At 37.4% G+C, this 15,235-nt stretch overlaps 1 protein-coding gene across 6 annotated transcripts in view; it reads left to right on the top strand.

The window, feature by feature from the left end:
• RARS2 (arginyl-tRNA synthetase 2, mitochondrial) overlaps positions 1–15,235 on the top strand; it is a 63,287-nt gene that overhangs the window by 30,457 nt on the left and 17,595 nt on the right. For all 6 annotated transcript variants that reach the window (XM_015236014.3, XM_006200306.4, XM_072965586.1 and 3 more), the window contains 4 exons: positions 385–440; positions 2,778–2,861; positions 5,785–5,861; positions 14,094–14,252. In XM_015236014.3, coding sequence (XP_015091500.1) covers positions 385–440; positions 2,778–2,861; positions 5,785–5,861; positions 14,094–14,252 — 376 coding nt within the window. The remainder of the gene's footprint in view (positions 1–384; positions 441–2,777; positions 2,862–5,784; positions 5,862–14,093; positions 14,253–15,235) is intronic.

Genomic DNA, 15,235 nt, shown 5'->3' with positions numbered 1-15,235 from the left:
TTGGGGTCTCCAGTAATTTTTAAGAGGTTATAGTGTTGAGAACTAGTATACTAAATTTAATTTCCAATGATCTGCGTTGTTTGTATCAAAACAATCTCTGAATTTCTTCATCTTTTTATCAATCTTTAAATGTATCTGCTTTGTAAGGGTGCCACTTCTGTGTGTGTCTGATTACCTCATGACTCATAGGATCTGTTTCACTAAAAATGATTCTTCCTGAGATCTAATTTATCTTTGCTCTAAACTTCTAATTTTTAACTATCTTTGCCCTAAATTACCAAATGCCCTAGTCCACAATTGTATTAAACTATGGCACTGTGACCTAGTTCATTTTAGAACTCTTGTTCTTAGAACAGAAAAGTGATTTTTGCAATTATTTTGCAGTTCACCTAATGTTGCCAAAAAATTTCATGTTGGACATTTGCGTTCTACCATCATAGGTAAGTGTTGTTAGTTTCACAGAAAATACTGAACATGCCTTTCGGGCAGTATTCTGTAATACAGTCTAATGGTTTAATGCTTAAGTAACAAAAGGACAAAAAACAAAGAAGTTGAAATTTATGTGAGCTTGATGCAAATTAAGTATAGCATGAAATGTGGAAAATTGGTTTAGAAATGGCAACAAGAAATTTGTTTCAAAACCAAAAGATTTAACTGGTTTAACTGGTATGTATGAAACCAGGTTTAACTGGTATGTATGTTATGATTTTAACTTTTTAAAAATATGTATGCATATGAAGAAGAACTGAAAGATGCTAAAATGAAAATAGTTATATGGGATTGATAGTCATCCTCCCAATTTTTTTGCTCATTATTTTGTTTCAATAAAAAAAACTCAATCTCAATCATGTGAGTACTAACTGGAGTTTTCAAGACTGAAAATTGAAACAAGACTAGGCTATTTATATAAAGAGAGGTTACTGTAGTACTTCAGAGCTGTAATTCTTCCGTGTATAATATGCTTATGATTTCCATTTATTTAAAACTTGACATTATGTAGCAGCCCAATTTTAAAACTGCACTTAGAATTGCATAATATCAGAATTGGAAGGGACTTTGGAGTTTATCTCACATAATCTGTCTTCCTGTATACTTTTGCATGCTTAAGAGAAGGCAGTTTAATCCATACTAGAATACTTCTAAGACTTGGAGGAATCAGTATTTGTGGCATAGATTATTCCTGAATAAGTCAAGCTCTCATCGTTACAGAGTTCTCAAGCAGCATTTTAAGAGAGGAAATGACAGAACTTGATAAAAAGGGTATAAGAAATACACTGTGTAAGAAAAGCTACATGAATATGTGAAAAGCATAGGAGTAATTGATGGGTAAAGCAAGATATAGTTGTTTAAGGGTTGTTAAGGGAAATATTTGAACTAGGAAGAGGTAATGTTTATTGAAAGTTATCGTGTTAAGTGTTTTCATGTATTATCTCAGTTTCACAGTAGCCCTGTTTGGTGAGTACTATTGGTTTATGGATGAGGAAAGTCAGATACCAAAATTAACTCTCCCCAAATCAGTATTATAGCCAGGATTTGAAATTAGGCAGTCCAGTCCCAAAAGCCTGGGTTCAGACATTTAGTTGGATTTGTAAAATAATAAGAAAAAAATAGGAATACAGCCTAAGTACCAGCTACAAATGGCGATTCCTATTGCTGGGACTATAGAGGTTGAGAAAGTCTGGAAGGAAGGAAGCTGTAGAAGTAGCTGCAGCTGATTTAAGTGAGCTCTGCATATTGGTGACGCGTTATTTGCAGAAAACTAGATCCACTCTAGTAAAAGCAGGAAGGCATTTATTATGGGATATTGAATAGTTTGCAAAGTTGGTGGGAGTGCTAAAGAAGCTTGGGATTAAGCTGACATAGATGACTCCCAAAGCTATACCATAGAACTTGGTGGTCAAGGGAACTTTTGCCTTTTCTGCAGTCGCTGCCATGACCACAATCAGGGAACTGCCACTGTTCCTGCCATGCCTCTGAAATTCAGATTAGCACAAGAGGCCACCCATATCCTATCTTTCAACTTTTCTTGAAGGTCATTTGACAGGACACTAGGACCTCTAGTAGTGATGCCATTTTAAAAACAAAGTCTCCACTACTGTGCTTGTCAGAAAACATAGTTAACTCCCTTCCCACCTTCTAGACTAGATCTTACATAAAGTGTATCTGATTGTCCAAACCTAAATGACTTCTGGAACTCTAACTGCAAGAGATTCTGGGCAATGTAATCTTTAGCTTTCCATCCTCTGCAGTATGTGAGGGCACATTAGAGGGAGAGTGGAATAGATGTCGAACGTCAGACCAGCATCTGCAGTACAGGAAGGTGAAGGTCTTGGACTACTATGTGCTGTTAGGGAGCAGCATGAGAGGATGGGCTTCAGGGACAGAAAGAAGGCAGAGTGAGCCATTAAAAAATAAAAAAGGAACAGCATTGCTGGGTTCTTTGGGGCACAGTCAGATTGTTTATTTCTCATTAATTACTGAGATTCTGTTATTTCCTGTCCTTGGAATAGCAATTACTCTAACATGTGTTCCTAACCCCTGTTAACGTTGATGAAAATTGGGAGATTCTTTAGAATAACTACCTCCAAAAGGATTCCTTACTCCCTTTCCGTAACATAGATGAAAACATAATAATGAACGTTTTAGTGGGGGGGGGGTTGTTAGTAAATTTTGCCAACAGAATTTTCTGTATTATACTTTGATATTAGAGAAGCACATGGTTCTCATGCCAAAACAGATAACAAGAATGAGAAACTGTATATTTTATTGATTATTAGGAAATTTTATAGCAAATCTCAAAGAAGCTTTAGGACATCAAGTAACAAGAATAAATTATCTTGGAGACTGGGGCATGCAGTTTGGTAAGTAAGATTGAGATTTTATTTTTCGTATCATTGTTAAGTCTTATTTCTTTTAACGTCATGTCACTTGATCTCCTGGACAGAATATGGGCAGCATCCCATTGGATGAAGTAGTGCCTTCTACCTGTTTGTTTTCCTAACGGCTCTTGTATTTTATTTATCTTGCATAAATCTTGTATTTTATTTGTTAGAGTAATTCTCACCATACAAGTAAGTTTTCAGGGAGGAAGCTTCACACATTCACATAAGACCTGATAAATATACAGTTCTGTGATTTTATTAAAGAAAAATAGCTTACATTCATTAGTTAAATGTAGAATTGAGTATACAGGGAAAAAGTCTGCGTATACACCCTTTTCAACCACAGCCCTGCCATTTTTAAAACTAGTGAAGTCCAGCCTCCTTGGGCCATTGTGTATGACACGGAATCTGTCATACGCTGGGCCAGTGGCCTGAAGGAAAAACAAATAGGGTGTTTTGGCTTGCTCTTAAATTATGCAGGTAGCAGGGCGGGTGGGGTGGGGGGAATTAAAAAAAAAGAATATGAAAACAAATATAAGTATATATACATATGACTGAACTATTATGCTGTACACCAGAAACTGACACAACATAAACTGACTATACTTTGATTAAAAAAAAAAGAGAGAGAAAAGTGAAAAAAAGAGAGAGGAAGAGAAGAGTGAGACCCAACTATTTGAGTGCCACTGGTTATCTCTAATGTCTCGAGTTTACTGAGAACCATTCCTAGCTCATAAACTCCAGCCATCAAGGTGTAGAAGGACAAGATAAGTGAAGATGCCTTAGTAGTGAAGGACTGGTGGCCTGTGAAATGCAGACTTTTAATAATCTCTGGCAGCTACCATCTGCATTTTAAGATCCAGCCTTCGTGTCACCTCTGAAACGTGCTCTCTGACACCCAGACACACCCTTGCCTACCTCACGTCTCCACGTTCCTAGTACCCAGCTCTACTCAAATAGCTTCTCTCTTACTAGATTCTTATTTGTGTGCTCTCTCCCCTGCTAGATGAAAGCACGGGCTTTTCCATGGAAGCACGGGCTGTGTCTTAATTATTTTTGTAACCATAGTGCTTGGCACATAAGAGGCACCCAGAATGATGAATGAATCTGTCTTGGGAAGTACTTCACAATACTACTCCAAAAGAAAGGCTAGGTGGTGTTTTAGAACTGTGCACTGCCAGTTCTGAAGTTCACCGATATTATTGTGTTCCATGTCCAGTGAGATGAAATCAAAGTTTCCAAAAGACAGATTTATCATGACCTTCTCTTACGAATATTATCCTTTCTGTTAATAAAAATCTTTTTTAGACCCTTAAAAGGATAGAACTTAAACCTAACAGTGCCCTTACTATCCACTGTGGAGGAACAGAAAACATGCCCTGCATCTTAAAAACCCACCTGCAGTTCACAATAGTGGGTACTTAGAGGTCTGGGCTCTGGGCTCAGCAGTCAGATTTAATAGATGGCATCCGCATTATAGGAGTTTGACTGATTTAGGCATCTCACAGCCATTAGCAAATATGTGATTATGATATTCATTAAAATTTAGCTGCAGGGTTTTATTATAGTGATTTTTCTCTAAAGGACTACTGTGGTTAACAATCCGTGAACATTTCCATTATAACATCATTGTTAGAAAGAGTTTTAATTTTGGCTGTTTCAGCTATCCCCTATTAAAAGTTGGCAGACAGTTCCTAGGTACAGAATTAGTTTTTGAAAATAGGTTAAATGGTAAATGGAACTGGCCTTTACTTTTCATATTTCTGTTTTCTAGATCACCCTGGGTATCTTTCCACACCCCACTCCCAAGACCCTAAATCATAATCACATTTGCTTTGGCTTGAAAGTGAATAGTGCTGGTAAATATTTCAGTCATCCTTCCAGTTCCTGTCTAGGTTCTAAGATAGTCTACCCTGTGTTTAGTAGCATCCCACTTTCTTCTGAGCCTGTATAGAAAAGTGTATGTCAGCACCCAGAGGCAATAGCTTCTTTAGATGGAAGCTTGGTAACTGATATGGTTGTAGAAACAGATTAGTTTTTAAAATAATTACGTTATCTATAAAATTCCTCTTGGCCCCAGGCTGCTTGTATATTTTCAAACCAAAATTATGCTCATTTTTTACCAAAGTATCTTAAGAGTATAAATATTCATAGTCTATAGGAGGAATTTTCATTGCTAGTTTATAAACTTCAGTTATTATTTTTTTAAAGGTTCAAAATAATACCCTTCCTGAGCTCTGAATTTATCATCAAAGACGGTAAAAAAAAAATCACTGGCAAATAAAAGACAAATATATGGCCGGATGAAAGCATTTTGTCACTTGGTCACCTTGAATGGGAGAAGTAATCAGGGCTGTTTCAAGTTTTACCTTCAGTTATTTGTTCAAGAGCTAATGTTGTAACACACAGCCTGTTCCTACCTTTGTTTTATTGTCACATCTGTAAGTTTAAAAAAGAAAGTTTTGAAATCACTTTCCCATCAGTTTCTTTTCAGAAATTTTGAATGCCTAGTGCCTGGCATCACTCTCCTTCCACAGAGTGGCTTGCTCAATAAATGCTTGCTTTATTAATGTCTTCTAGGGAGGTGTTGGGCACTGCTAGCCCAAAGATAAATTAGTCCTAGACTCTGCCTTTGAGCTCATAGTCTATTGGTTTCTGTGAAATTAATTTCAGTGATCTCCTCAATATATTGAATTTTTGATTCAATTTATGATTCAGTATATTGGATTTGGCTTGTGTCAGTTTATGGAGTAGCAGGAGGTGATAGTGTGTGTTTTGCAATATTCTCAGGATGTGTAATTATGAGAGGTGAATCGCTTTATGGAACTATACCTCTTCCCTGCCATGACTGTTCTCTATTGTTCCATTTTATAATTTTTTCATTTATGGATTATTGTGGTAGGTCTTCTGGGAACTGGCTTCCAGCTGTTTGGCTATGAAGAAAAACTCCAGTCCAATCCCTTACAGCATCTCTTTGAAGTAAGTTGGCAACAAACAGTACTAGAAAATGCTTCAGCTTATTTTTTCAGAGTACTGTGCAGCTTAGTAACACATTCTTAGTCCCAGAGGTTAAAAAAAAAAAACCAAAAAAATGTTCCTTAAAACAAGGAACCAAAACAACTGAAAATGTTGCTTTTATTTTACTAGGAAGATCTTTTCATTTTCAAATCCAAGTGTTTATTTTATTACTATTTTAGTTGATTCGGGACAGTATTTCTCCAGGTATAGAACCTTCTAAGCATAAACACAGAATAACAGATTCAGCATAGAACTTCCTCGATTTGTATTAGCTGACACGTACTGCAGCTTTCTTCGTGGGAATAACTACAATTCATTTAGACTCGAGTAAACACGTGTATATACTTTTTTGCTCTTGTTCTGATGTGAGGGAAGGCACGTGTATAGCTCTGTGAATTTGTGTGTTCTTTTTTCATTTCTGTCTTTCACCTCCTTTTCCTGGCTTTTGCCCAGTGTGAACTTCTTTCTGTTCTCCTTCATTTAGTCCCTTGGATATTCTGCTTTTCTGTCCTCAGTCCTTCCTGGAGTTCATTAATAAAGCCCTTCCTGTCCAGTTAATCCCCAGGGATGTGTTTCCTTTTCATTGTCCCAGCTGTTATCTCTCCTGTTTCTGGGCCTGGCAAGAAGAAACACAGATAGTGTATCAGACATGCTGGTGACACACAGGGAAACCTGACTAAGGATATGTGTGAGGAAGAGCACTTGCCGAAACACCACCTTACTTCTCTAGCCAGAGCCACAGAGAGCGCGTCATCATTTTCCTTTCTGTTAAATTATTTTTCTCCTGCAGCTGGCTTTGTAGTTAAATTGAACAAAACATATTCTCATTCTTAAAGACCTTTAAAAGTTTATGCTTTCCTCTTGAGTCCATGCCTGCACAGTCCTTTAAATGCCTACATTTCGATTTATAATACTAACCAAAAAGATTTTTTTCTCTTTCCCATTTAGACTTTTATTGAGAGGCAAGAGTTAAAAAAATTAATAATTCTTTATGGTTGTCTATAAATAAAGCATGCCACCCTAGTGCCTGAAATTTTTACTATGTTATTTTTTTTTTTAACTTTAAATAGTGGTGACTAATTTTTAGCAGGAGCTTAGTGAACTTTTCATCAGATCCAGGCTCCAGAGACAACCCATGGTACAGGAAATACAGATACCCAATTGGAGACCTTGTGTCACTGAGAGAACATTTTTTAAGAATTTAGAGTACAGTTTGACATATGAGAGTTACTACTCTCACTTTTCTCCCACCCAACCTCAGTTTTTATTTAATCCTGAAAATAGTAAATCTTTGTTGCCCATAATGTTTTAAATATTTTAGTAAATCTGTACTGTTCCATCTCAGAATTTTTTCCATTTACGGATTATAGTGGTAGGTCTTCTGGGAACCAGCTTCCAGCTGTTTCTAGACATACGTTTCTTTCTACACAATTTCATACAATTTCCTGCCTCTTGAGACTCATAAAAAGTAGGAGATCACACATCTGTGTTAGAGTTTGTTAGCTGATGGATGCACATAAGGAAGGAACAAGAGTAGCGGGTACTTTCATGAATCACTAAAAACTCAAGGAACAATAGCGTTGCTGTCACTAAGTGTTCTTTTGCCTAATAGCTTCACTGGGAAGCAGTATTTATAGACAAAAGAGGGCAAGTCAGACACACCCAGCTTGCTGTTTGTAAGGGAAGATAGAAATCCATTAGAGCTTCTCCTGTGCAGGGCAGAGAAAATGCAGAGCCTAAAGTGGCAGCCTTTGGGTTATTTTATCTTTGTGCTAATTATTGCAGACCCAATTTCATTTTAAAATTACAGTTGTCACTGTAGATTACTTTCAACAACAACTTCTAGATTGTTGAATGAGGAATTTCTCCCCCTCTTTTTTTTTTTTGAGCTTTACGCAAATATTAATAAATGATTTTATCCTGTTTCTCAACAGAAAACTTGAACCATGGTCGAACCCATTTTTTCCCTTCTCGAGTTGTAGTTGGAGCTCATTGAGAGAAGGGACCTGTCTCCCTGATCTTTTACCTGCAGCTTCACACACCAAGTGCCATGCAGTAAATGCTTAAATGAATTTGATCTCGTCTTCCCCTTCCATTTAAGTTGTGGCGTGGAAAACCTGCTGTAGACTCCAAGGAAGGGCTAACTATCGTACAATACACTATGTACCGTCTGTCAGAATCTACTTACTGTATCATGCAAGTTTACTGGTGAAGAACTGAAGGGCCAGACCCAAGACTGCAACACTGGCAGTCTGGCTTCTGAGAGCTCTGTGCACTGCCCTGCCCCGCCCCCCACCGCACTACAAAGTGCCTTTCTGAGCCATTCATTTCCATTGGTTGTAATTACTTACAAAGCGATTTCCTTTCTTTCGTCCTTGAATTGCTGTACCAAGGGCACAATTAGTAGTTTGGTTTCGGCAGTTTCAGCCTTCTGCCATACTTGACTTACATTCGGCTTAGGCCATCCAGGGGCAGATTTTGTGGCCCACCTCCCTCTAAATTGCACCATGATCAGTATCCCCCCAGTTTGCGTTTCTCAGCCTGTTAGAAATGATATTACATGCTAGTTTTAGTGTCTCTTTTCTGTGGTGAGAATATCTAACACTTACAGTCATTTCTCTACTGCATTTCCATTTTTGTGCTTTGCTTCATGACCGGTGTTTCTCTGTACCTATAGTCATTCTTCTCCCAGGATGTCTGGCCCTATTGTCTACAGACCTAGGACTTCAGTTAGCCAACATTTGAGACCTTTTCTTTAGTTATTCTAATTTGTTGTCACGGAACGAGGAAGTGGTTCTGTAATAGTTTCTCCCCCGAGAATTGGCTGATGAGTTAAATTACAAATGTATTTGTTATTTAAAATTCACACTGTGGATTCAAAGAAAACATTTGTAATCAGTTTTGGAACACTTATCAAAGAGCCTTTCCACTTATACCTAAAGTAATTTCTTATGGTAAAAGTTAATAAGTGTTAAATCTAAATCCTGGGTATATGGGTATCATCATTTAATAGTGTTTTAATAATTTTTTAAAGTAATTTCTCAGATTCCTCCTAGATTTAAACTACTTGAATGGACCTTGATAACATCTAACACTATGCTTTTAAGAATCTGTAACCCAGCTGCTTTTTCTGTTTGGGTTCTTTGTTTCTGTTTGGGGTTTTTTTTGTTTGTTGTTTGTTACTGTTATTTTGCCACAGAAGGTTTAAGAACTTGACTCATTCCGTGTTGCTTATTCATATGGATTTTGATAACTATAGAAATTCCTCTTAAATATGAGCAGCCTCTCATTAAAGGTAAATAATCATGCCAATAAAATATGCATTAGCCCTGTACCGCGGCCCTGGCATTTATAAAGGTTCAGAATGACCCCTGCAGTACTTCATTACTTTTACCCTGCCCCTTTCTAAAAGGATCCGAGGTAACTATGGTGATGGGCAAATTAAAAAAAAAAAAAAAGACATAGAAAGTCAGAGATGATGTATTACCAGGTAATGGTCTATAAGAGATTTTACCCTGAGTTTCCCTATATCGGTAACAAAAAAAAAAGTGGTAAGTAGAAAATGGGGCAGGACCAAAGCACTTAACTTAATGAGAGGTAATGTTTACTTGCTCCCATTTTTTTAAATGTAGAGGAAGTGTCTGTTCCTTTTTCCTGGCTTTAGAATCTCAAAACAGTTCCTCAAACTTAAGAAGGTAATTCAAGACAAAATAAATTCTAGACATATATAGGATTATTTCTGCAGTTAAGATCTTTTATTTTTTAAAGAATTGAATTCAAAAGTTCTTTGTTGGTTAAGTCACATTACTTTTTTCAGGGAAAGTGATTGTTAATGTTTGGTGTAGATTTTACTCATTATAACACTTACATACCAGAAATAGCTTTTAAATTATAAACCTAAATCTGAACCCAGCCATCACTTTTGACAGTGGTGGGAGTCACCTTAAGGCAATGTTAGGGATCCCCCCCTCCAGATCATGCAGAGGCTCTCATGTGCATCCAGGGCAGCCATAGAGGCCTCTTCTTGGCTTCGGTCCACACTGATCTTGACTGACATGCCCAGTATCCAAACCTTCATGATGCCTTGGAGGCACACACAGCTCTGCTTGTGTGACAGGCTTCACCCAGGAGGTCTTGCTGTGGCCCGGAGACCAGTCTCCCTGTGTAGGGACACGGTGAACCATTTCTGTCTGCGGGACCACTGCCACCTGAGCGGCTGCCCAGCTTCTGCTATTTTGGGGAGTGTTTCTCTCATCTCCTCCTCAGTGCAGGCAGTTCTCCTTTCCTCTCTTCTGGCAACTTCTCCGCTTCGCCATTGCTCTTGACCGTCCTCCCCCAAGGCACTTGCCTTTCTCCCTAACCCCTGCTCTCCTGGAATAGCACTGCAGTGTCCCATTGTCCTCTGAGTGTTTTAGAACAAGGATGGAAATACTAAGTAAGGCAAGAGGACACATTAAAGCTCAGTCATGATCCCACCCACTGAAATGTGCAAAAAACTCTTTTTTCAGCATAAGAAAGTATTTATTAGGCTCTAGTACACAGTGCTCTGCGAGAAGTTAGTAATTATCACCCTTGGAAAAAAGTGTAAAATGTCTTGGATGTTATTATATACGTTCAAAGGATAGAAAGAGGCGATTCCAGATGTTAAAAGAAGATGAATGGATGGTAAAATGCTGTTTATATGCTGCTAATGATGTACTAATGAGGAGAAATTTGGAAATTAATGAATTAATTACTTTAAACAAGTTATTTTTTTACCTAGCAAGTTTTTACTTTATTGTTAACTGTTTGATGTATTGATATATTTTAAATTAGATTATTTGGAATTTCTCTAGTATTTCATTTGACATTAGGAATCTGTCTCAAGAGAAATTTTCGATCAAGACATGAGACAGCATTAAACAATGAGCTTGCTTGCGTGAAATATTATTGTGAATTTGTTACATGTTATTTTCATAAAAATGAGATTAAAAATAAATGCATTTTAAGATGGAGGACAAATAAATGTTCAGATAAGAGGGTCTTTAGTGTCTAAGTTGTGCTAACCATCCTTAGCAGCTACTCTCAGTTTTAAAGACAAAAATAACCAGGGATGGGGTTATTTTCAAATAACCAAGGAACTCAGCTGTGCCTGTGTAGCTAACAGAATTCTAGAATCAAATTTAAGGATTAAGATGGCATAGGAGGGCATTATCTGCTACTTCAGTTTTTCACGCTTACTTCTTTACATTTAGACAGATCATCCTAAGAGCTGATTGTAATTATCTTAATCAATTAAATTAGAAATAAAATGTCCTATGTTTTTTGGCAAGCCCAACATCTAGAAATAGGGAAAAGGTTAATTCTCCTTTCAGGAAGTCTCAGACATTTAGTTTACTCTGTAATGTAAATACAGCTGGCTTTTGCATTCTAGTAACTAATAAAAGAAAAATTGTGTTTCCATCCTCAGAATCACTTCTCTTCAGCCACACTGTCTTATTATCAAATCCAAATTTAAAATTTCCTTTTTACTCCCTTTGAATCTAGACCTAACCTCAAAAGGGAGCCATCTTCAAAATGCATAATTTCTAAGAGTAAAAGGTTTATGGTGACTATAAATTAAAAATTGCCTATAATTTCAGAAATACATCATATTCAGTTTATTTTGTGAAAGAAAACATGTTTCTTTTCTAAAATGTTGATGAATGTTAATAATTACAATTTTACATAGTGCATTTACAGGCAGTTAAGTGCTAATTAAGGCTCTTTTGTTCTTCTCTTTGTAGTGTCAGCTGATTCTCAGGAATGTTTGGTTTATAACCACAAATTGCTGAAATGCCAAGATTCTTAAAGAAGCGTTTTGTTTTGTTTTATTTTAATTATTTCTATTTTAAATTTTAAGAAAGTGAAAAGACTCTGGTGATGTTTTTCCTAAAAATATTCTTAATCAGTGTTTTGAATGAATATTAGATTTTTAAATGATTGGCTATTTGAGTTTAGAGTCATAGATTTTTTTTAAAAAGTCTAATGCCTTTCTTCTTCTGAAAATGATATTTTATATATGTTTGCTTATAAATTGTATGCAAACACACATGTGTATGTGAGAGAGAGAGAGAGGGAAAAAGAGATTGATTTTGAATCACAAACCATTTATAGACATACGTGTCTTTACTCCTGTAGGCTGGACTGTTGAGCAGTTGTCAATGGATAGGCTTTTCAAAAGTCAGGCAGTCTGCAGATTACTGTCTTACAGTGTTGCTTTCTCAGTTTTCCTACACCTTACCAAAATCTTTTTCTGTCTTCTAACTGACTTATTCTTAGGACCATGAAAAAATTAATTTTTTATGATACGTGGGTCTGATCTCTCAAGACCACCCCCAAGTTAGGGCTTTGCTAGGAGGACTCGCAGGACTCAGCAGAGAGTTGTAATCTCAGCTGTGCCTACAAAACGATGCAAAGCAAAGCCAGCAAAGGGAGAGGCCCAGAGGAAGCCGGCCCAGGCTTCCAGGAGTCCTCTCCTAGTAGAGTCACACAGGATGCACTTAATTCCTCCTACAACAAAGTGTGACCACATGTGTGAAGTGTTGTCCACCATGGAAGCTCGTTGGTAGGTTCTGTTGTGGGTTGATTACATTGACACCCTCTGCTTAGCGTGTACTAAAGTTTCCAAACTCCCAGAAGGAGAACGGGTGTTTAGCATAAACCGTGTTGTTTGCGCAAGCAGTTTGGGCATCGTGAGCTACTCTTACCAGTTAGGTTGGTGGGAACATTCTCAAAATCCAAGTTCCCAGATGCCAGCCAAGGCTAACCTTGCAAACTAGACATTTTAAGGATAGCAGTTTCCAGGCCTGCTATATTAACCCATTTCTGCACAGTATGCTTTAAAGAAGGGGGAAAAAAAGGTAGTTTTAACCTTTATTTAGGAGTACTTATTTATTCACTTCTGCCAACCCAGTAATTAACACAAGCCATCTATGAAAGGTGGAACATTTTTAGCTTGAGGGCATGACCCCTGTCCCTTTTGTTGGTAGTATCCAGTGGGTATAAGCCACATTATGGTTGTCCTAACATATTCTCCAGCTATAAAATCACTTTTTCTACCCAAATGCTGCTGCCATGATATTTTGATTATATTATCATCAGAGTTTATAGAAGCCTCATATTTTGGGGTATTTTATCTGCTGATTTTTATTACTTTCATGCTTCTTAAATAGCTTTCTGGAAAAAATACAATGATGGTAAATTTATTGTTCATGTTTCACCCTGGAAATGAGTTGCAACCTGTAAATAAAATCTTTGTAGTCCATATGTATAACTTCAGTACTGCTTAAGCTACAATGCTGATATTTTTTTATTGAGGTATAGGATATCTTAATTTCATTTATTAACCTTGCATTTTAGAAAACCGGAAAGTGATTCTATGAATACAGAATCCTAGAGCTGGAAGAGCCCTTAATAAGTCACCCAGCTCCACTCCTGTCATTGGGTGGGCACAGAACTAAGCCAGGAGAGACAGATGGCACAAAACTGTCCAGAAGTGAGGGCTCCGCACAGTTCTGAAGAGCCAAAGTTGGAGTGTAATTAAGCCAACTATCCAAAAGCTCTTCTGAGATCACCTGTTTTTCTGGTCTGCAGCTTTAGAGAGCAGTTTAAATTTTTTTTCATTAAAACAACTGCTAAATTATCCTTTGGCCTTTTCATTCCCATATTGAACCATTCTACTTTCTTCAACCTTATCTTGGAAAGGTTGCAGCAATAATAATTTCACATTTTTTAAAAAAAGAAGAAGAAATACTAGCTTAGTCTAAACCAGGCTTTTTTTTTCCTCCAGGCATTCTTAACCTAAAGGTCTGTGAACTTGGATAAGAAGAAAAAGATGATATATTATTTTCTCTAACCTCAGTCAGAAATTGAGTGTTTTCATCTGTTACTATATCACAAATACTTTTTAAATATTTGAATAACCATTTCAATACACAGTTTCCTTTACAATCCTATGTATTTTACTTCATGCATTTTGAGAATAGGTCCCAGTAGGGCTCACTAAGGGCCCATGGCAAAAAATGAAACCAAAAAGAGTTTACACCCTGTGACAAGGGCATTTGTATAAACTTTAAATAAGAATTCTCAGCAGTGTTTTGTTTTCTTCTTTTCCTGTTTGGAGATAAGAATGACTAGTTATGTACTTCATTTAATATACTGTTGTGCTTTTAGGTTTATGTACAAGTCAATAAAGAAGCAGCAGATGATAAAAATGTAGCCAAATCAGCACATGAATTCTTCCAGCGACTGGAACTGGGTGACACGCAAGCCCTTGCGCTCTGGCAGAAGTTTCGGGACTTGAGCATAGAGGAGTACACTCGGATTTACAAGGTGCCTGTCCCCTCTCCTGCTCTCCTGACGTGTGGTGCAGCTCTTGACTGGTACTACTGGGTAGGAAGGTTGCTTCTGAAGCTCATGTTTTAAGAACAGATTTGTCATTGGTCATTGAGTTGATAATTAGGACTCAAATATTGTCCTTTGGGCTGAAAGTTAGAGCTACGAAATAATCCTAAAGTCTGAACTTCACAGGCTGCGTATGAGGTGACATTCTGATACTTCGTTTCGATCTGGCTTTTCTTTTCTCTCTTCTATTGTTCCTTCGCTTTATCTTTTTCTTTTTGGGCAGAGGGGGTGGGTCAGGGGATGGAGGTAATTAGGTTTATTTTTTTATTTATTCATTCATTCAGTTATTTTGATGGAGGTACAGGGTATTGAACCCAGGACCTTGTGCATGCTAAGCACACACTACCACTGACCTCTGCTCCTCATCTCCTTCATTTTTTCTTAATCATTTTTCTTCTTTTGCTTCCTCAGGTGTAGATGTGATGTGTATAAATTTGTTCCTTTAATAACATTTTAGGGGATGGGAGAAATACAACAGTGAATAAAAGAGATATAAGTTCTTTTCTGATGGACTTTACATTCTAGCGTGGACACAGCAGATTAAACAAATTCAAGACAGTGCAAATTAAACACAAATATATACAGTCTGTTAGGTGGTGATGATGCTAGGGAGAAAAAAATGAAGCAGGATGGCAGAGATCAGGTGTGCTGTCTGTGATGGAATGAGGAGAATTTCAGTCAAGAACCCACATGACTGGCGTAAGTAAGCAAGATGAACGATAGGAGAGGAGGTTGAAGAGGTTGTAGAGTGGGGCGTGACATAGGACGCTTTATTCCAGGGCTGTCCAGTCTAGTTTCTGCTGCAATGGAAATGTTCCCTATCTGTGCCGTCTTTGGTATCGTATCTGTGATAGCCAGTAGCCACATATGACTGTTGAGCACTTGCAGTGTGAATAGGGTGACTGAGAAAC

The sequence above is a fragment of the Vicugna pacos genome, chromosome 8 (genome assembly GCF_048564905.1).
Source record: "Vicugna pacos chromosome 8, VicPac4, whole genome shotgun sequence".
NCBI classification, from domain to species: Eukaryota; Metazoa; Chordata; class Mammalia; order Artiodactyla; family Camelidae; genus Vicugna; species Vicugna pacos.
Note: the sequence above shows the minus strand (reverse complement) of the source record. Positions and strands in the feature narration are given on the sequence as shown.